A 22,915-nucleotide genomic window follows, 5' to 3' on the forward strand; every position below is an offset into this window, starting at 1 on the left:
ATAGTCATACCTCTTATTTTCCCATCTACAGACCCATATAAGGGCTTGTTTTTTGCAGGACCAATTGTACTTTGTAATGACACCTTACATTTTTTAAATTGAAAAACAAAATGCAAATTTGGAGGGCGCAAAAAATTAGCCCTCATACCACCCTGTACGCAAAAAAATAAAAAAGTTATAGGGGTCAAAAAATGACTATTTTAAACGTATACATTTTCCTGCATGTAGTTATGCTTTTTTTCAGAATACAAAATCAAACCTATATAAGTAGGGTATCATTTTAATTGTATGGACCTACAGAATAAAGATAAGGTGTTATTTTTACCTAAAAATTTACTGCGTAGAAACGGAAGCCCCCAAAAATTACAAAATGGCATGTTTTTTTAAATTTTTTTTTTAAATTTCGTTGCACAATGATTTTTTTTTTGTTTTGCCATAGATTTTTGGTTAAAATGACTGATGGCTTATTTTTTTGTGCCACCAATTCTACTTTGTAATGACATCATTTGATTTTTAAAAAGTGAGGAGGAAAAAACGAAAGTGCAAAAAAGTAAAAGCCCCAAGTCCCCGAGAGGTTAAAAAAATTCCAAACGGTTTTTTTATAAAAAAAAATATATTTCTGACTCTTATAACATTTTAACGTATACTGGGCTGAATGAGGGCTCATATTTTGCGCCTTAATCTGCTGCTTGTATCGGTACCATTTTGGTATTGATCAGACTTTTTGAACGCTTTGTACTTAATTTTTTGGGGGATATGATGTTATATACATAAAAAAAATATTCAGTTTTTTGTTATTTTCTTTACGTTACCCCCATTTACCGTACAGGATATATAATGTTATATTTTAATAGTTTGGACAATTACGCACTGGCCAATACCAAATATGTTTATTTTTATTATGTTTACATATTTTCTATATGGAAAATGGGCAAAAGGGGTGATGTGAACTTTTACTATGGAAAGGATTAAATTGTGTTTCTTTAAACTTTTATTAAACTTTTTTTTTTTTAATGCACTTTATAAGTCCCATTAGGGGACTTTTAGGAAGAATCATTAGATTCCTCATACAGATCAATGCAGTTCTATTAAAACCATTGATCTGTGTGATATGTGCTTATTTGGTTGCACCTACGCCACAGATCCAAGGCAGCCATGGAAGGAGAAGTACGGATTGCCCCCACCCGAGATTGCACTGCGGGAAGGGGGGGATTGATCCAAAATCTCAAAACGTGTAGGATAGGCTTGTGTTAACCACAGCCCCACTAACAGAGAGGTAGCAGGGAACATCTTGTAAAGACGAGTTGGCACCCGGTACCAATATGTCAACATTTTTAAACCTGCCTCTTGATACATGCTGGATATTAAGGAGGAAAGGGCCCATAGGAACAAAGAACAATGTTGAGACTCCATGAACAAAATCCCATCGTCAGGTTCCCAAGCTACTCCCTGTTAGAGAAGTGCCCAGTGACGACCCCAATATGGCATTCTTTAAAAGCACAGAATACAGAGTTTCTTTGTATTCTGTAAACATAAGGACACACAGGTCTGCATAGAAGTTGTAGATACAAAATAGCATATTTAGTGAACATATCTTGGTCCATTTATAATTTTAGTATGGTGGGCTAAAAATATTACTTTCCTTAAATTCTTAATTTATAAAAAATAATGCCTCATATACAGCTATCTCTCCCCTTAAACTTACAGCTATCTCTCCACTTTAGCCTAGGCCAACAAGGCTACCCAAACCCATTGCAGCTCCCCTTGCCTTTTTTACACTCTTTCTTCTTCCTCTTTTTTTTCTGCTTTCTCATGCTATTTCTTCTTTTTATTCATATTCTTTACACTGACACTGAATTATTAGGTATACTTCCTTAAAACTATTCTGGAGATCCCTTGGTAATTTCTTTTGCTACTCTTATTGTTTCTTACTATTTTCCTCACTTGTAGTTATTCTGTTACTGATTTACAGTCAACATACTCCATCTAAGTGGTAGAGTTACTGTAAGCCTGGCCTACGTGCCAACACCGACTTCATTATTTTTCCCTCTGTAAATATTTCAATGTGATTTTTTCTTTACCCTAAAAAGGAAACTAATTTACAAAAAAAGAAAAAAAAAGAACAATACAGCTATACATTTGCTGCACTATAGCAGATAAGAAAGAAGAACAAGAGAAAGATATGTAGGAAAGAAATGAAAATCATATCAGTTACCTGTATTTTTTTGCAAGGGCATCTCTCTTAATTTTCTGCAGATTTACTGTGTTATTAATTGCATTTTGTATTGCATTAAGTTCTTCAATACATGTTTCTGTACAGGTAAAATTACATAATAAATGGATAATTATTAAACAAATATTTACGCATGAAAATTAGCCTTAAAAGATTACCTTTATCTACAAGGATTTAGAAAGATCATTACGATCTAAATGAGTGTCCTATGGATAGGGGATAACATGTCTAGGGGCGTGGTACTTAGCTCACCATGACGTACATTTACACCCCACCATGATCACGAGCACCGGAGCGGTGCTCGCGTCATGCCCGTCATGCGATCAGCAGCCAGGGACCCGCCAGTAATGGCGGACATCCGCGATCGCACAGATGTCCGCCATTAACCCCTCAGATGCCGTGATCAATACAGATAACGGCATCTGCCGCAGTGTGGTACTTTCAATGGATGATTGGATTGCCCGCAGCGCTGCTGCAGAGATCCGATCATCCAGCATGGCAGCCGGAGGTCCCCTCACCTGGCTCCGGCCGTCTCCCGGGGTCTTCTGCTCTGGTCTGAGATCGAGCAGACCAGAGCAGAAGATCACCGATAATACTGAGCAGTGCTATGTCCTATACATAGCACTGAACAGTATTAGCAATCAACTGATTGCAATGAATAGTCCCCTATGGGAACATAAAAAGTGTTAAAAAAAAAAGAAAAATAGGAAAAAAATGTAAAATAAACAAGTTAAAAAATTTGAAAAATCCCCTCCCCCAATAAAAAGGTAAAACGTCCATTTTCCCATTTTACCCCCAAAAAAGCGTAAAAAAATAATTAATACACATATTTGGTATCCCCGCGTGTGGAAAAGTCTGAACTATACATAATATTTTGTTAATCATCCCATACGGTGAAGGGCAAAACAAATTTTAAAAAAAGTCCAAAATTGCTGCTTTTTGTCACATTTTATTCCAAAAACAATTAATAAAAAATTTATAAAAAGTAAAACCTAAGCAAACATGGTACTGATAAAAGCTACAGATCATGGCACAAAAAATGAGCCCTCATACCGCCCCATATACGGAAAAATTAGAAAGTTATAGGTGGTCAAATCGGGTAATTTCAAACATACTAATTTTGTTAAAATGGTTTGAGATTTTTTTTAAGTGGTACAATTATAGAAAAGCATATAACTTGGGTATTATTTTAATCGTATTGACCCACAGAATAAAGAAAACCTGTAATTTTTACCGGAAAGTGTACAGCATGAAAACAAAACCTTCCAAAATTTGCTAAATTGTGGTTTTCTTTTCAATTTTCCCACATAAATAATATTTGTTTGGTTGCACCGTACATTTTATGGTAAAATAAGTGATGTTATTACAAAGTACAACTGGTGACACAAAAAATAAGCCCTCATATGGGTCTGTGGATGGAAATATAAGAGAGTTATGATTTTTAGAAGGCGAGGAGGAAAAAACGAAAATGCAAAAATAAAATTGGTCTGGTCCTTAAAGGGGTACTCTGTCCCTAGACATCTTATCCCCTATCCAAAGGATAGGGGATAAGATGTGAGATCGCCGTGGTCCCGCTGCTGGGGACCCCGGGGATCGCCGCTGCGGCACCCCGCTGTCATTACTGCACAGAGCTAGTTCGCTCTGTGAATAATGACGGGCGATACATGGGACGGAGCAGTGTGACATCATGGCTCCGCCCCTCGTGACATCATGGCCCGCCCCCTTACTACAAGTAATCACGCCCCCTCCCATAGACTCGTATTCAGGGGGGCAGGTAGTGATGTCACGAGGGGCGGAGCCATGACGTAACGATGCTCCAGCCCCTGTACTGCCCGTCATTACGTGCAGAGCGAACTCGCTCTGTCCAGTAATGACAGCGGGGTGCCGCAGCGGCAATCCCCGGGGTCCCCAGCAGCGGGACCGTGGCGATCTGACATCTGATCCCCTATCCTTTGGATAGGGGATAAGATGTCTAGGGGCGGAGTACCCCTTTAAGGTCAAAATGGGCCTGGTCCTTAAGGGGTTAAGGCAGTGAAAAATAATGGTAATAATGGTTTAGACAGTAATGGCTGTGTGTTGAGTTATTTTGAGGGGACACAACATTAAACACTATACAGGTTGTGCACTCACTACTTTACATTGTAGCAGAGTGTCATTTCTTTAGTGTTGTCACATGAAAAGATTTAATAAAATATTTACAAAAATGTGAGGGGTGTGCTCACTTATGTGAGATACTGTATATTACAACACAAATCTATAAATCAACTTCTATAGCACAGCAGGAGTAGATACAGTAGCTTAGCTTTATGTATAATATTATACCCCTTAATAATTTAGTTATGGTCAAATACCCATTTCTACATTGTAAAAGGTGAATACAGTTATATCTGTAGTGCCTCCAATGTACCATTGTGCCCACCACAAAATAATAATGTTTGCTTAGTGCCCCACAGTGATACTGCCCCCTACACCTTACTGCCCCTCCCCCTTTGTGCCCCAACAAAGAGACAGTTATCCCCTTTGTGCCCTTATGTGGACCCCAAGAAGCAACACCTTCTAGATTGCGCACACAGGATCCCCAAAAAACGTACACACTCATGACCTCTTCCCTAAGAACACATGAGCAGCAGACCACTAGAAAAGACATTTTTTATACAAAATCTCTCTCTGTAGCAACTACTTTTGATCAGGTGAAAACACATACACTCAGGCCATTACCCTGCTGCGCGACATGTGGCAGTGTGCCTATCCTGATTTCTTGTCCACTCTGGAGCATTCTTGAAAGGGTGAAAAACATTTTTTCTTTTTAAATCAACTGGTGCCAGAATGTTAAACAGGTTTGTAAATGACTTATGACTTATTTAAAATCTTAATCCTTCCACTACTTATCAACTGCTGTATACTACAGAGGAAGTTCTTTTCTTTTTAAATGTATTTTCTGTCTGACCACAGTGCTCTCTGCTGACACCTCTGTCTGTCTCAGGAACTGTAAAGATCAGAAGCAAATCTCCATTAGACATGTGCAATTCGGTTCGGCACGAATGTCTAATTTACCGAATTTTACCGTTTTTGGGCATTCGGACCGATCCGAATGCACGAAAACATATTTTGAACATTCCCGAATAGCCACGATAATACAAATAGCAAAATAACGAATGCATTCGTTATTTACCGAATGCATGCGGTAAATAACGAATGCATTCGTTATCCATAAACGAACATAAAGAAATCATTGTAATAACAAAAAATAATAAAAAAGATACAGTAGTGATGGAAAAAATTGTATCTAACGAAATCTATCTTTTTATTATGAAATGTTTATAAATTTTTAAACAGGGATCAATTTATGTGAGCGGGTAAAGCACTAAAAATGTAGCCGACAATAATAAAAATGTAGTGTGTGCGTGTTTTACACTTTTAAAAAAAAATTTTTTAGGTAGTACTACTACTCCCAGCATGGAACACACTGTTCCATGATGGGAGTAGTAGTCACCTGCTCTAATTGACAGATCGCCGGGGTCCCTTGCGATCCTCTTGTATAATGTATAGATGCGGCGGCAGCTCTTCTATGGTCCCCTGCACTCACGTATATATACACATATTCATATTTCCCGCAGAGCTGTGATTGGCCAGATGGTTCCAGCCAATCACAGCTCTCTGTGAGAAATAGGAATATGTGTATATATATGGCTGTGCAAGGGACCATAGGAGAGCGGCCGCCGCATCCATACATTATACAGGAGCATCACAGCGGGTGTCAGGAGTGATACCCGCAGTGATCTTTCCTTTACTACAAGTACTACTACTCCCAAAATGGAGTACACTCTGCTCCATGCTGGGAGCTGTAGTACCTGCATTAATAGACAGATTTCAGCGGGTGTCAGAAGTTATACTCGCTGCAATATGTCTATTAATGCAGGTACTACAGCTCCCAGCATGGAGCAGAGGGTGCTCCATGTTGAGAGTATTAGTACCTGCAGTAAGGGACAGATCCCAGCAGATGTCACTCCTCCTGACACCTGCTGCGATCCTCCTTATGTGAATGTCTGGATCAGCTGTTCTCAGGGCTACAGATCCCACAGAACAGCTGATGCTGAGCCGTAGGTATACATCGTATATCTACTGCCCAGCAAGAACTTACAGTGAGCCTGCAATGTGTATACAGTGTACACATTGCTGGCTCACTTAACCCCTTGCTGAGCTGTGCGCTATGCGCAAGCCCAGCAAGGAAAGAATTAACTTACACTGCTGGACAGTGTAGGTTAACCCTTTGGGTGGTATACACTATATACAGCTGTCTATAGATAGCTGTATATAATGTACACAGAAGACGAATTCCGCTTACTTCCCTCGAGTACTGGGCAGGTCCGTGTAGCTCCGCCCCCTAATGATGACGTCATCAGGGGCAGAGCTACAGAAGGGAACTAGGCTAGTTAATCTGAAGCTCTGTTCACATTGTCTGTTTTGTATAATGTGAACAGACCCTTCTGGCAGTGTCTACCTAGACAGGGAGACTCCAGCTGTTGCTAAACTACAACTCCCAGCATGCCCTGACAGCCAAAGGCTGTCTGGGCATGCTGGGAGTTGTAGTTTTGCACCAATTGGTGGCTCCCTGTTTCGGTAGACATTGCATCATGGGTGCTCTCCCCAGCGGACAGCGCCAAAAATGTCATAACCAATTTTTTGTGTTTTTTTTCTTCTCATTTCAGATCCGTGTATGCAGAGGATTACTGCGGATTTGATGGATTACGGCGGAATATATATATTTTTTTTATAAAATGGTTAACGAGGGCTGTGGAGAAGTGTTTTTTTAACCTGTTAAGGACATAGGACGTTCTCTAACGTCCCCACTACCTGGGCTTTAATGCCAAAGGACGTTAGAGAACGTCCTGTTGTATTTCCGATCTCTGCCGCTCGCCGGGCAGAGATCGGAACTGGATGCCTGCTGAAATCCTTCAGCAGGCATCCAGGGCAAACGCCGATCTGCGGCGATACCGGGCTGATCGGGTCTCTGGGACCCGACCGCCCGGTAATTTCGCATGATCCCGGCTGTCACAGACAGCCAGGACCATGCTGAAGTATCGGAGCAAGGTGGCAAGCATGCCACCTCCTCCGATCCCCTGCGATCAGTCGGTTTACTAACCGACCAATCGCAAGGGGGGGGGGGGGCGGTTACTTCCTCCCGCCCTGCCCGGCCCCTGGAAGTCCGGAGAGGACGGGAGGAAGACCGGAGGATGCGACGGGGGATGGGGGAGTGCTGGGGACCGGCCCTGGTACTTACCTCGTCCCTGAAGACCCGGATCCCAGCGAGGAAGATGGCGGCGGCGGCGACAGGTGAGTAGATATTCAGCCGCGGTCGGGCCCTTTACAGCAATGCACGTCGCCGTAAAGCGACATGCATTGCTGTAATAGGACCCTGTAAACTACAACTCCCAGCATGCCCAGACAGCCCTTGGTGTCTGGGCATGCTGGGAGTTGCAGTTTTGCAACATCTGGAGGTCCACAGTTTGGAGACCACTGTGCCCTTCCAGATGTTGCAAAACTACACATCCTCAGCATGTCCTTACTGTCCAGGCATGCTGGGAGTTTTAGTTCTGTAACATCTGGCCCTTCAGATGTTGCAGAACTACAACTCCCAGCATGCCTGGACAGTTTTGGCATACTGGGAGTTGTAGTTTTGCAACATCTGGAAGGGCACAGATTGGGAACCACTGTATTAGTGGTCTGCAAACTGTAGTCCTCCAGATGTTGCAAAACTACAACTCCCAGCATGCTGGGAGTTGTAGTTCGGCAACATCTGGCTCCAAAGATGTTGCCGAACTACTACTCCCAGCATGCCTGAGAATGCTGGGAGTTGTGGTTTTGCAACAACAGGGGGCACACTGGTTGGGAAACATTGTCTGTTTCCTAACTCAGTGTTTCCCAACCGTGTGCCTCCAGCTGTTGCAAAACTATAACTACCAGCATGCACTGATAAACTGTGCATGCTGGGAGTTGTAGTTTTGCAACAGCTGGAGGTCCCCCCCTTGTGAATGTACAGGGTACATTCACATGGGCAGGGGGCTTTCAGTGAGTATCAGGCAGCAAGTTTGCGATGCAGCAAATTTTGCGCGGTAGCTCAAACTCGCAGCGGGAACTCGCTGTAATCCCCTGCCGTGTGACTGTACCCTAAAAACACTACACTACACTAACACAAAATAAAAAGTAAAAAAAACACTACATATACACATACCCCTACACAGCCCCCCTCCCCAATAAAAATGAAAAACGTCCGGTATGCCACTGTTTCCAAAATGGAGCCTCCAGCTGTTGCAAAACAACAACTCCCAGTATTGCCGGACAGCCGTTGACTGTCCAAGCATGCTCGGAGTTTTGCAACAGCTGGAGGCACCCTGTTTGGGAATCACTGGCGTAGAACACCCCTATGTCCACCCCTATGCAAATCCCTAATTCAGGCCTCAAATGCGCATGGCGCTCTCACTTTGGAGCCCTGTCGTATTTCAAGGCAACATAATAGGGTCACATATGGGGTATCGCCGTACTCGGGAGAAATTGTGTTACAAATTTTGGGGGGCTTTTTCTCCTTTAACCCCTTATGAAAAGGTGAAGTTGGGGTCTACAACAGCATGTTAGTGTAAAAAAATAAATTTTTTACACTAACACGCTGGTGTTGCCCTATACTTTTCATTTTGACAAGAGGTAAAAGGGAAAAACGCCCCCCAAAATTTGTAATGCAATTTCTCCCGACTACGGAGATACCCCATAAGTGGGCGCAAAGTGCTCTGGGGGCGCACAACAAGGCCCAGAAGGGAGAGTGCACCATGTACATTTGAGGTGATTTGCACAGGGGTGGCTGATTGTTACAGCGGTTTTGACAAACGCAAAAAAAAAAAAAAAAACACATGTGACCCCATTTCGGAAACTACACCCCTCACGAAATGTAATAAGGGGTGCAGTGAGAATTTACACCCCTCTGGTGTCTGACAGATCTTTGGAACAGTGGGCTGTGCAAATAAAAAAAATTTGTACAGCCCACTGTTCCAAAGTTCTGACAGACACCAGTGGGGGGTAAATGCTCACTGTACCCCTTGTTACGTTCCTCAAGGGGTCTAGTTTCCAAAATGAAATGCAATGCCATGTTGGGGTTATTTTGCTGTCCTGGCACCATAGGGGCTTCCTAAATGCGACATGCCCCCCGACCAAAATTTGCTCTCCAAAAGCCAAATATGACTCCTCTTCTGAGCATTGTAGTTCGCCCGTAGTGCACTTCAGGTCCACTTATGGGGTACCTTCATACTCAGAAGAGATGGGGTTACAAATTTTGGGGGGTATTTTCTGCTATTAAACCTTGCAAAAATGTGAAATTTGGGGGGAAACACACATTTTAGAGAAAAAATATATATATTTTTTTACATATGCAAAAGTCGTGAAACACCTGTGCGGTATTAAGGTTCACTTTACCCCTTGTTACGTTCCCCAAGGGGTCTAGTTTCCAAAATGGTATGCCATGTGGGGATTTTTTGCTGTTCTGGTACCATAGGGGCTTCCTAAATGCAACATGCCCCCCAAAAACCATTTCAGAAAAACATACTCTCCAAAATCCCCTTGTCGCTCCTTCGCTTCTGAGCCCTCTACTGCGCCCGCCGAACACTTTTCATGGACATATGAGGTATGTCCTTACTCAAGAGAAATTGGGCTACAAATATAAGTATAAATTTTCTCCTTTTACCCCTTGTAAAAATTCAAAAATTGGGTCTACAAGAACATGCGAGTGTAAAAAATGAAGATGGTGAATTTTCTCCTTCACTTTGCTGCTATTCCTGTGAAACACCTAAAGGGTTAAAACGCTGACTGAATGTCATTTTGAATACTTTGGGGGGTGCAGTTTTTATAATGGGGTCATTTGTGGGGTATTTCTAATATGAAGACCCTTCAAATCCACTTCAAACCTGAACTGGTCCCTGAAAAATAGTGAGTTTCCAAATTTTGTGAAAAATTGGAAAATTGCTGCTTAACTTTGAAGCTTAACTTTAACTTCTGGTGTCTTCCAAAAGTAAAAACACGTCAATTTTATGATGCAAACATAAAGTAGACATATTGTATTTGTGAATAATTTTTTTTTTTATTTGGAATATCCATTTTCCTTACAAGCAGAGAGCTTCAAAGTTAGAAAAATGCAAAATTTTCAATTTTTTCAGCAAATTTTGGAATTTTTCACTAAGAAACGATGCAAGTATCGACAAAATTTTACCAATAACATAAAGGAGAATGTGTCAAGAAAAAACAATCTCGGAATCAGAATGATAGGTAAAAGCATCCCAGAGTTATTAATGTTTAAAGTGACAGTGGTCAGATGTTGAAAAAACGCTCTGGTCCTAAGGTGTAAAATGGCCTGGTCCTTAAGGGGTTAAATAAAATAATTTTTCCAATGTGTTGTGTTTTTTTTTTTTTTTATTGAATTTTCAGGCTTAGTAGTGGAAGCCGGTGTAATTGACGGAATCCATTACTAATCCAAGGCTTAGTGCTAGCCTCAAAAACAGCTAGCGCTAACCCCCAATTATTACCCCGGTATCCACCGCCACAGGGGTGCCGGGAAGAGCCGGTACCAACAGGCCCAGAGCGTAAAAAATGGCACTCCTGGGCCTCGGCGGTAACAGGCTGGCGTTATTTAGGCTGGGGAGGGCCGGTAACAATGGTCCTTGCCCACCCTGGTAACATCAGGCTGTTGCTGTTTGGTTGATATTGTGCTGAAAATACGGGGAACCCTATACGTTTTCTTTTATTTTTTTTATTTAAATAAATAAATAAAATAAAAAAAATGCATAGGGTTCCCCATATTTTCATTCTCAGCATAATACCAACCAAACAGCAACAGCCTGACGTTACCAGGGTGGGCGAGGACCATTGTTACTGGCCCTCCCCAGCCTAAATAATGCCAGCCTGTTACCGCCTAGGCCCAGGAGTGCCATTTTTGACGCTCCGGGCCTGTTGGTACTGGCTCTTCCCTACACCCCTGTGGCGGTGGGTACCGAGGTAATAATTGGGGGTTAGCGCTAGCTCTTTTTTGGGCTAGCACTAAGCCCTGGCTTAGTAATGGATTCAGTCCATTCTAGTGCACAAGTCTGTTCCTGACATGGACAGAGTTGTCAGCAGAGAGCACTGTGGTCAGACAGAAAAGAAATGTAAAAAGAAAAGAACTTCCTATGGAGCACAAGTATTAAGATTTTTAAATAGAAGTAATTTACAAATCTGTTTAACTTTCTGGCACGAGTTGATCTGAAAAAAAATTGTATTTTACCAGAGAACCCTTTTTAACCCCTTAAGGACACAGCCTATTTTCACCTTAACCCATTAACGACCACAGACGTATATTTACGTCCGTGGCCGGCACCCGATCATTGAAGCTTCTGAGCGCGCTTTGTTTCTGCGGGATCCCAGTTGTTGTCAGCAACCAGAACTCGAGGCTAATACCGGACATCTCCGATTGGGCAGATGTCTGGTATTAACCCTTTAGACGCTGCGATCAAAGTTGATTGCGGCATCTAAAACGGGAGAATACACTGCCAGTTTGCTCAGCGGAGCTGTTTGGGACCGCCGCGGTGAAATTGCGGCATCACCAACAGCTGAGAGGACAGCGGGAGGTGTCCTACCTTCTTCCAGGCTGTCCGATCGGCATTTGATTACTCCAAGACTGAATTCCAGGCTTGAGCAATCAAGTGCAGAAAACACTGATCAATGCATTCCTATGGCAATGCATTGAACAGTGCCTGCAATCAGTATATGCAATGTTACAGCCCCTAGAGGGCGCTATAACACTGCATAGAAAAAGTAATAAAAAAAAAAGGTAATAAATGTGATTTAACCTCTTCCCTAATAAAAATCTGAATCACCCCCTTTTCCAATTTAAAACAAAAGTGTGTAAATAAAAATTAAAACAAACATATGTGCTATCGCCACGGTGGAACCATAAAAATATATCATTAGCTAAAGGTCAATGGTGTACGTGCAAAAAAATTCCAAAGTCCAAAATAGCGTATTTTTGGCCACCATCAAAAAATGAATAAAAAGGGATCGAAAAGTCTGATCAAAACAAAAATGATACCGATAAAAACTTCAGATCACAGTACAAAAAATTCATACTGCCCTGTTCGTGGAAAAATAAAAAAGTTATAGGGGTCAGAAGATGACAATTTTAAACGTATAAATTCTCAAGCATGTAGTTATGATTTTTTCCAGAAGTAAGACAAAATCAAACCTATATAAGTAGGGTATCATTTTAATCATATGGACCTACAGAATAAAGATAAGGTGTTATTTTTACCAAAAAATTTACTGTGTTGAAACGGAAGCCCTCAAAATTTTCAAAATGGCGTTTTTTCTTCAATTTTGTCGCACAATAATTTTTTTTCCGTTTCGCCGTAGATTTTTGGGTATAATTACTGATGTCATTACAAAGTAGAATTCGTGGCCATCATATGGATTTTTAGGTGCAAATTGAAAGGGTTATGATTTTTAAAATGTAAGGAGGAAAAAACTAAAGTGCAAAAACTGAAAAATGCTTGGTCCTTCAGGGGTTAAGGACCCGGGCATTTTTTGCACAACTAACCACTGTCACGTTAAGTATTAATAACTCTGGGATGCTTTTACTTTTCATTCTGATTCTGAGATAGTTTTTTCGTGACATATTCTACTTTATGTTAGTGGGAAATTTTTGTCCATACTTGCATCAATTCAAAAATTGGATGAAAAATTTTAACATTTTGCATTATAAGGAAAATGGACATCCCAAATAAATTATATATTGATTCACATATACAATATGTCTACTTTATGATTGCATCATAAAGTTGACATGTTTTTACTTTTGGAATACATCAGAGAGCAGCAATTTTGCAATTTTTCACAAAATTTTCTAAATCTGAATTTTTCAGGGAGCAGTTCAGATTTGAAGGGCCTTCATATTAGAAATACCCCATAAATGACCCCATTATAAAAACTTCACCCTTCAAAGTATTCAAAATGACATTCAGTAAGTGTGTTAACCCTTTAGATGTTTAGACGTGAAGGAGAAAATTCTAAATCTTCCTTTTTTACACTCGCATGTTCTTGTAGACCCAGTTTTTGGACATGTGGCATTTAGGAAGCCCCTATGGTGCCAGAACAGCAAAAAAAAAAAAAAAAAAAGCACAAAAAAAATAAAACACATGGCATACTATTTTGGAAACTACACCCCTCAAGAAATGTTACAAGGGGTACAGTGAGCCTTAACACCCCCACAGGTGTTTGATGACTTCTCGTTAAAGTTGGATGTGTAAATTATTTATTTTTTAACTGAAATGCTGGTTTTTCCACAAATTTAACATTTTCACAAAGGGGTAATAGGAGAAAATGCCCACCAAAATTTGGAACCCCATCTCTTCTGAGTATGGAAATACCCCATGTGTGGAAGTCAAGTGCACTGCGGGTGCACTACAATGCTCAGAAGAGAAGAAGTCACATTTGGCTTTTAGAAAACAAATTTTGCTGAAATGGTTTTTGGGGGGCATGTCGCATTAAGGAAGCCCCTATGGTGCCAGAACAGCAAATAAAAAATAAAAATAAATCACATGGCATACTATTTTTGAAACTACACCCCTCAAGGATTGTAACAAGTAGTACAGCGAGCCTTAACACCCACAGGTGTTTGATAAATGTTCATTAAAGTGAGATGTGAAAAGGAAAAATTTTATATTTTACACTAAAATGCTGGAGTTACCCCAAATTTTTCATTTTCACAAGGGGTAATAGGAGAAAATGTCACCATAAATTTGTAAATACATTTCTTTGGAGTAAGGACATACCTCATATTAGAACGTAAATTGCTCTGCGGGTGCACACCAGGTCTCGGAAGAGCAGGAGCACAGTCAGGGGCCTTGAGCATTTACAGAGCTACCTATGGAGCCAGAACAGCTGGACCCCCTCTCAAGGAACGTTACATGGGGTACACTGAGTTAGTAATAGACAAAATAGGTTATGTTCCCAGAATGATGACCCAGAGTATAGCCAGAACAAAAAAAAATATGCCCACCCCAAACCCTATGCTCTGAATCCTTATTCTGGGAAAGTTAAAGAATTAGATGATCTACTAGTTGAAAAAATAGCTAAAAAAAAAAAAAAAAAACAATGAAAAATTAAGTTATCATTATGGGAGACTTCAATCTTCCAGATATAAACTGGAAAACCAAAATAGCTAGTTCTGCCAGAAGTACAGATATTCTAAATTCCCTACTGGGATTATCTCTACAACAAGTGGTTGAGGAGCCAACCCGGAGGGAGGCCATTTTGGATTTAGTATTCACAAATGGGGATTTGGTATATGATATTATTGTAGGCGAAAGCTTGGGATCTAGTGATCACCAGTCAGTGTGGTTTAATATAAGAACAGTGAAGGAGTCACACCACACAAAAACGAAAGTTTTAGATTTTAGAAAAACAGACTTTTCAAAAATGAGATTAGTCATAAATGAGTCCCTATCAGACTGGAACGGATTACATGGAGTCCAGGAGAAATGGGACTACTTAAAAGACACATTATTGAAGGCAACAGCAAACTGCATTAGACTTTTCAGTAAAATCAGGAAAAGGAAGAGACCACTGTGGTACTCAGCAGAAGTGGCCAAAATCATAAAAAACTAAAAGCTAGCATTTAGCAATTATAAAACAACCCAGAGCAATGAAGATAGGGAAATCTACAAGACCAGGCATAAAGAGGCCATGCAAGTTATAAGAACTTCTAAAGCGCAGGCAGAAGAAAAACTAGCTCAGTCTGTGAAAAAAGGGGATAAGACATTCTTCAGATATATAAATGAAAAAAGGAAATTAACCCCTTCCCGCAAATGGACGTGTATACACGTCCATTTTTTCTGTGACTTAACGCAAATGGACGCGTATGCACGTCCAATACATTTTCTATCACCATGTCCGTTGGCATGGTGATAGAAACGTCATCTCAGCTGTCCTGGACAGCTGACCGATGACACTATGCAGCTGGGGACCAATCAGACTGGTCCCCTGCTGCAGATCATTGTCATTAGTCAGTCAGTTAGTGACTAACTAATGACAAGGACTTGCGGGGTTCTGGGCTGATCGGGTCTCTGGTGACCCGATCGCCCGGAAAATAACGATGATCGGAGCAGTCAGAGACCGCTCCGATCATCCTGAAGGGATAGGACCGAGGTGGCAGCTGCCACCTCGCTCCTAAACCCCTGCCATTGGTCGTTAGGACTAGCGACCAAAGGCAGGAGGGGGGGCAGGAGGTTAAAGGTGAAATCCCCGCTCTGCCCCACCCCTGGATGTCGGGGCAGAGCGGGGGGAAGAGGGCGGAGGGTCGCGGGACCAGCGATCATGTCCCGGGACCAGCGATCGCAGCGGGACCCACGGCGGTACCAGACAGACAGCGCGGGACCGGCGGAGGCAGCGGCGGACGGAGCTGTGAAGATCAGCGGTAAGTGATCTTCACTGCTGCGTTCCAGGAGTTGCCAAACTACAACTCCCAGCAAGCCCAGACAGCCAAAGGCTGTCTGGGCATGCAGGGAGTTGTAGTTTTGCAACATCTGGAGGCCCACAGTTTGGAGACCACTGTGCAGTGGTGTCCAAACTGTGCTCTTACAGATGTTGCAAAACTGCAACTCCCAGCATGCCCAGACAGTCCAGGCATGCTGGGAGTTGTAGTTCTGTAACATGTGGCCCTTCAGATTTTGCAGCACTACAACTCCCAGCATGCCTGGACAGTCTGGGCATGCTTGGAGTTGAAGTTTTGCAACATTTGGAGGGCTACAGCTTGGACACCACTGCACAGTGGTCACCAAACTGTGACCCTCCAGATGTTGCTAAACTAACTCCCAACATGTCTTTCGGCAGTCAGGGCATGCTGGGAGTTGTAGTTTTGCAACAGCTGGAGGCACCCTTTTTGGGAAACACTGAATTAAGTAACAAACTCAGTGTTTTGCAACCAGTGTGCCTCCAGCTGTTGCATAACTACAACCCCCAGCATGCACGGACAGCCAGAGGGCATGCTGGGAGTGTTAGTAGTATGCCTCCAACTGTTGCATAACTACAAGTCCCAGCATGCCCTCAGTTGTCACTGCATGCTGAGAGTTGTAGTTTTTGCAACGGCTGAAGGATCACTGGTTGCGAAGTTTGTTACCTAACTCAGTGTTTCGCAACCAGTGTGTCTCCAGCTGTTTCAAACTACAACTCCCAGCATGCACTGATTGTACAAGCAGGGAGTTGTAGTTCTGCAACAGCTGGAGGCACACTGGTTGCGAAACATTGGGTTAAGGAACAAACTGTGTTTTGCAACCAGTGTGCCTTCAGCTGTTTCATAACATCAACCCCCAGCATGCACGGACAGCCAAAGGGCATGCTGGTTGTGGTAGTTTTGCAACAGCTGGAGGTTTGACCCCCCGCCCCCCCGTGTGAATGTACAGGGGCATTCACACGGGTGTGGGTCTACAGTGAACTTCATGATACAAGTTTGAGATGCAGCAAGTTTTCCGCCGCAGCTCAAACTCTCAGCGGAAAGACCCCGGTCGTGTGAGTGTACCCTAAAAACACTACACTATACTGCATTACACAAAATAAAAAGTAAAACACTACATATACACATTCCCCTACACAGCCCCCCTTTACCCCCCCCCCCCCCAAATAAGAATAAAACATTTCTCGTATGACACTGTTTCCAAAACGGAGAATCCAGCTGTTGCAAGACAACTCGCAGTATTGCCGGACAGCAGTTGACTTTCCAGACATGCTGGAAGTTTTGCAACAGCTGGAGGCACCCTGTTTGGGAAACCCTGCCATAGGGTATTTTTGGTATCGGAGGCAAGTGTAATTCTTGCATCCGGTTCCGTCCTCATGCAAATCCCTTATTTAGTCCTCAAATGCGCATGGCGCTCTCTCACTTCGGAGCCCTGTCGTATTTCAAGGAAACAGTTTAGGGCCACATATGGGGTAAAAATTGCCTAAAAAATTTTGGGGGGGGGGCTTTTTCTCCTTTTACCCCTTATGAAAAGGTGAAGTTGGGGTCTATACCAGCTGTCATTGTAAAAATGTTTTTACATTTTTTACACTAACATGCTGGGGTTGCCCCATACCTTTCATTTTCACAAGAGGTAAAAGGAAAAAAAAGACCCCCAAAATTTGTAACACAATTTCTCCTGAGTATGGAAATACCCCATATGTGGACATAAAATGCACTGCGGGCACATAACAAGGCTCAGGAATGAGAGCACCATGTACATTTGAGGTGATTTGCACAGGGGTGGCTGATCGTTACAGCGGTTCTGACATAAACACACAAAAAAAAACCACCCACATGTGACCCCATTTTGAAAGCTACACACCTCACGTAATGTAATAAGGGGTACAGTGAGCATTTACGCCCCACAGGTGTCTGACAGATTTTTTTGAACAGTTGTCCGCAAAAATGAAAAATTGAATTTTTCATTTGCACAGCCCACTGTTCCAAAGATCTGTCAAACGCCAGTGGGGTGTAAATGCTCACTGCACCCCTTATTACATTCCTTGAAGGGTGTAGTTTCCGAAATAGGGTCACATGTGGGGTGGTCCACTGTTCTGGCACCACGGGGGGCTTTGTAAAGCACATGACCCCCGACCTTCGTTCCAAACAAATTCTCTCTCCAAAATCCCAATGGCGCTCCTTCTCTTCTGAGCATTGTAGTGCGCCAGCAGAGCTTTTTACATCCACATATGGGGTATTTCCATACACAGAAGAAACGGGGTTACAAATTTGGGGGGGGGGCATTGTCTCCTATTACCTCTTGTAAAAATGGTAAGTTTGGGAAAAAAAACTGCATTTTCAGTGAAAAAAAAATATTTCATTTACACATCCGAATTTAACGAAAAGTCATCAAACACCTGTGGGGTGTTAAGGCTCACTGGACCCCTTGTTACGTTCCTTGAGGGGTGTAGTTTCCAAAATAGTATGCCATGTGAGGTTTTTTTTTGCTGTTCTGGCACCATAGGGGCTTCCTAAATGTGACATGCCCCCCCAAAAATCATTTCAGAAAAATTCACTCTCCAAAATCCCATAGTCGCTCCTTCCCTTCTGAGCCCTCTACTGCGCCCGCCGAACACTTGACATACACATATGAGGTATTTCCTTACTCGAGAGAAATTGGGTTACACATTTTGGGGGGATTTCTCTACTTTTACCCCTTATAAAGATTCAAAAACTGGGTCTACAAGAAAATACGAGTGTAAAAAATGCAGATTTTGAATTTTCTCCTTCACTTTGCTGCTATTCCTGTGAAATACCTAAAGGGTTAACACACTTACTGATTGTCATTTTGAATATGTTGAGGGGTGCAGTTTTTATAATGGGGTAATTTATGGGGTATTTCTAATAGGAAGGCAGTTCAAATCCACGTTAAAACTGAACTGGTCCCTGAAAAATTCAGATTTAGAAAATGTTGTGAAAAATTAGAAAATTGCTGCTATACTTTGAAGCCCTCTGATGTCTTCCAAAAGTAAAAACATGTCAACTTTATGATGCAAGCATAAAGTAGACATATTGTATATGTGAATCAAAATATTATTTATTTGGAATGCCTATTTTCCTTACAAGCAGAGAGCTTCAAATTTCGAAAATTGCTAAATTTTCACATTTTTCATGAAATTTTGGAATTTTTCACCAAGAAAGGATGCAAGTATCGACAAAATTTTACCGCTATGTTAAATTAGAATATGTCAAGAAAAAACAATCTCGGAATCAAATTCATGAGCAAAAGCATCCCAGAGTTATTAATGCTTAAAGTGACAGTGGTCAGATGTGCAAAAAACGCTCTGGTCCTTAAGGTGAAAATGGGCTTGGTCCTTAAGGGGTTAAAACAATGTATAACTAAATTAAAAACAAAGGAAGGAAGGTATGTATAAAAGAATAAAGGGCTAGCCGACTGCCTTAATCAATACTTCCGTTCAGTTTTTACAGGAGAAAAAGAAGGAAAAGGACCTCCATTAGGGAAGAAGACTAATGAATTATTTGATGCATGTGTCTTTACAGCGGAAGAGGTTCTAGGTTTGCTATCTAAAGTGAAGACAAATAAGTCACAGGGGCCTGATGGGATACACCCAAAATTATTAAATGAGCTTAGTGGTGAGCTAGCAAAACCATTAACAGATTTATTTAACCAATCACTGGTAACAGGAGTTGTCCTGGAAGATTGAAAATTAGCAAACGTCGTGCCCATTCACAAGAAAGGTAGTAGGGAGGAATCAAGCAACTGCAGGCCATTAAGTCTGACATCAATAGTGGGGAAATTAATGGAAACCCTACTAAAGGATAGGATTGTGGAACATCTAAAATCCCATGGTCTGCAAGATGAAAAACAACATGGGTTTACTTCAGGGAAATCATGTCAAACAAATCTTATTGATTTTTTTTGACTGGGTGACTAAAATAATAGATGGCGGAGGGGCAGTAGACATCGCATTTTAGTAAGGCTCTTGACACTGTCCCACATAGAAGACTTATCAATAAACTACAGTCATTGAGCTTGGACTCCCATATTGTTGAGTGGATTAGACAGGGGCTGAGTAACAGACAACAGAGGGTTGCAGTCAATGGAGTATATTCAGAGCAAGGTCTTGTTACCAGTGGGGTACCTCAGGGATCTGTACTGGGACCAATATTGTTTAATATCTACATTAGTGATATCGCAAAAGGTCTCAATGGTAATGTGTGTCTTTTTGCTGATGACACAAAGATATGTAACAGGGTTGATGTTTCTGGAGAGATATGCCAAATGGAAAATAATTTTCGAAAACTAGAAGAATGGTCAGAACTCTGGCAAATGAAATTTAATGTGGACAAGTGCAAGATAATGCACCTGAGGCGTAAAAACCCTCGGGCAGAATAGAGAATATTTGACACAGTCCTGACCTAAGTATCTGAGGAGAGGGATTTAGGAGTCATTATTTTAGAAGACTTAAAGGTAGGAAGACAATGTAACAGAGCAGCAGGAAATGCTAGCAGAATGCTTGGATGTATAGGGAGAGGTATAAGCAGTAGAAAGAGAGAAGTGCTCATGCTGCTGTACAGAACACTGGTGAGACGTCACATGGAGTATTGTGCGCAGTACTGGAGGCCGTATCTCCAAAAGGATATAGATACTCTAGAGAGAGTTAAGAGAAGATACTAAACTAGTACATGGATTGCAGGATAAAACTTACCAGGAAAGGTTAAAGGACAGAAGTGATAAGATAGAGACTTTTAAATACATAAAGGGAATCAACACGGTAAAGGAGAAGAGCATATTTAAAAGAAGAAAAACTACCACAAGAGGACATAGTTTTAAATTAGAGGGGCAAAGGTTTAAAAGTAATATCAGGAAGAATTACTTTACTGAGAGAGTAGTGGATGGATGGAATAGCCTTCCTTCAGAAGTGGTCGCTGCAAATACAGTGAAGGAGTTTAAACATGCATGGGATAAGCATAAGGCTATCCTTCATATAAGATAGGGCCAGGGACTATTGATAGGATTCAGATTATTGGGCAGACTAGATGGGCCAAATGGTTCTTATCTGCCGACACATTCTATGTTTCTATATGATGTGTGTGGCCATCCCTAACCTGTTGCCTCAAATGCACACACCGCTCAGGTGGAGAAAGAGCGCTGCGCATTTGATGCAACATAAAAAAGTCCCCGATCATAGTGTGGTGTCCCGGTACCATATAGTATACCGTACCTTGTATGGTGGTCCCCAAAGCCAGAGTTACTCCGTTCCGGTAGGGTCCTCCTGTGGGATAGCCCCTAGTCACCTCCTTCTTCTTTAATTTTGTGATGTTTGTGTGTGTATATTTAATTGTGTATATAGTGTTGCAGGACCTTCGGTCATGTGACTAATGTTCATTCTCTTAGGGTATGGTAAAGGACCTTCCTAGGTCACGTGTGTGGTCACATGTTTAGACCATAATCCCTTGTGTAAAGTGACTGACAGATGGTATGGACCAATGAGCTCAAGGCCAGCCCCTGCCCATATAAGGGAGCTGCCAGCCAATCCTCGCTCTCTTGGGTTCCGGACTAGCAGAGAGGAGAGATCTGTGCAACTTTCAAATGCAAGACCAGGCCAAAGCCTGATAATACCGCAACTTACCAAATCGTGAGTTACAATACAACTCCCGCTAAAGTCTGTGTGACTGCTGGACCTAAACTCAATCCCCTAAATCCAGCGGAACAGCACATATAAATCTCCTGAGCTTAAAACTCACAAGGTCCCAACCAACTGTCAGGATCCTTATAGACTCTTCTTGTACAAAGACTGTTCCTGTTTAATTCTGCATAAAATCCATAAAACCTGCAGTAAAAGTTCCGACAGTATTCTGAAACATCCGGTTGTGGAAAATCATTTATTATCCCTCCCTATCGCTCTTGGGATGGGTGGCGATAGGACAAGTATATACAGAGGAGCCCTCACCCTGGTGTCGCGAGTGTCAAAGGTTAACCAAATACCCTTTAGTCACTGCACAGCTACACCCCATATACCCTACACCCCCACAAGCTTACCACAATAGTGACTCAGGGACCCATGACCAATTTTTGGAAAAAATACCCCCAGAGGTCATATCAGGTTTTTTTTTTTTTTTTATGAAACATTTTTTGGGGGCAATTTAGTGGTTTATGGGGTTAAAATTTGGAATGTACTCTGGACTTGGTACATTGGGGTCAAATTATGGGAAATTAAAATATAAAGGGAACATTTAGTACTCCCTGGAAGTGTGATACTCCCTGAAGAAGTTCTTAATGCAGAGGCCTGTATGATTGGGGCAAGTGTCATGTTGAGTGGTGGTGTCCTTCTGTGTCCCCCTCCTGTGACACACTCTGAATTTTTTCTGGGATCGTCCCTTCTTTCCAGTGATTAGGACCTCACCTGGAAAGTGCTGGCCTGGGACAATCCCGCCACCTACAACTTCAGTTCCTTGGGAACTCCGGCCTGCTCTTTCGCGGTCGCCAAAGATCAGGACCTTTAGGACTTCTTCTTGGAACTGAAGGTATGTCCCTGTGTCACCAGCACCAGCCGAGACATAATAACATTTTTGCTAAGCGAAAAACCCCTTCCCCTCCCCTTATCTACTAAAATAAAATATTCATACAAATGATTACATTTTTTGTGTGGGTGAAAGTCGGCCACAGCTTTTATTTATAAATAACAAAATAAATAACTATCAACATGTAAACAATCAACAAGGCACTGATGGCAGGGAGGGACTTAACCCCTTAAGGACGCAGCCCTTTTTCACCAAAAGGACTGAGCCCTTTTTCGCAATTCTGACCACCGTCGCTTTATGAATTAATAACGCGAAAACGCTTTTACCGAATATTCTGATTCTGAGACTGTTTTTTCGTGACATATTTTACTTTATTTTGGTGGTAAATTTTCGGCGTTACTTGCATCCTTTTTTGGTGACAAATCCCCAAATTTCATAAAAATTTTGAAAATTTAGCATTTTTCTAACTTTGAAGCTCTCTACTTGTAAGGAAAATGGATATTCCCAATACATTTTATTTTTATTCACAAATACAATATGTCCACTTTATGTTGGCATGATAAAATGTCTTAGGGGGGATTAAACTGGCAGAGTCACTGGTAGAGAAGGATCTGGGTGTACTTGTAGATCACAGA

General features: G+C 41.8%; 1 protein-coding gene across 10 annotated transcripts in view; it reads right to left on the bottom strand.

Moving 5' to 3' along the window:
- Positions 1–22,915, bottom strand: part of ANKRD31 (ankyrin repeat domain 31) — a 556,774-nt gene that overhangs the window by 93,609 nt on the left and 440,250 nt on the right. For all 10 annotated transcript variants that reach the window (XM_056540136.1, XM_056540152.1, XM_056540124.1 and 7 more), the window contains one exon: positions 2,216–2,312. In XM_056540136.1, the coding sequence (XP_056396111.1) occupies positions 2,216–2,312 (97 nt within the window). The remainder of the gene's footprint in view (positions 1–2,215; positions 2,313–22,915) is intronic.

Source organism: Hyla sarda, chromosome 1, assembly GCF_029499605.1.
Source record: "Hyla sarda isolate aHylSar1 chromosome 1, aHylSar1.hap1, whole genome shotgun sequence".
NCBI classification, from domain to species: domain Eukaryota; kingdom Metazoa; phylum Chordata; class Amphibia; order Anura; family Hylidae; genus Hyla; species Hyla sarda.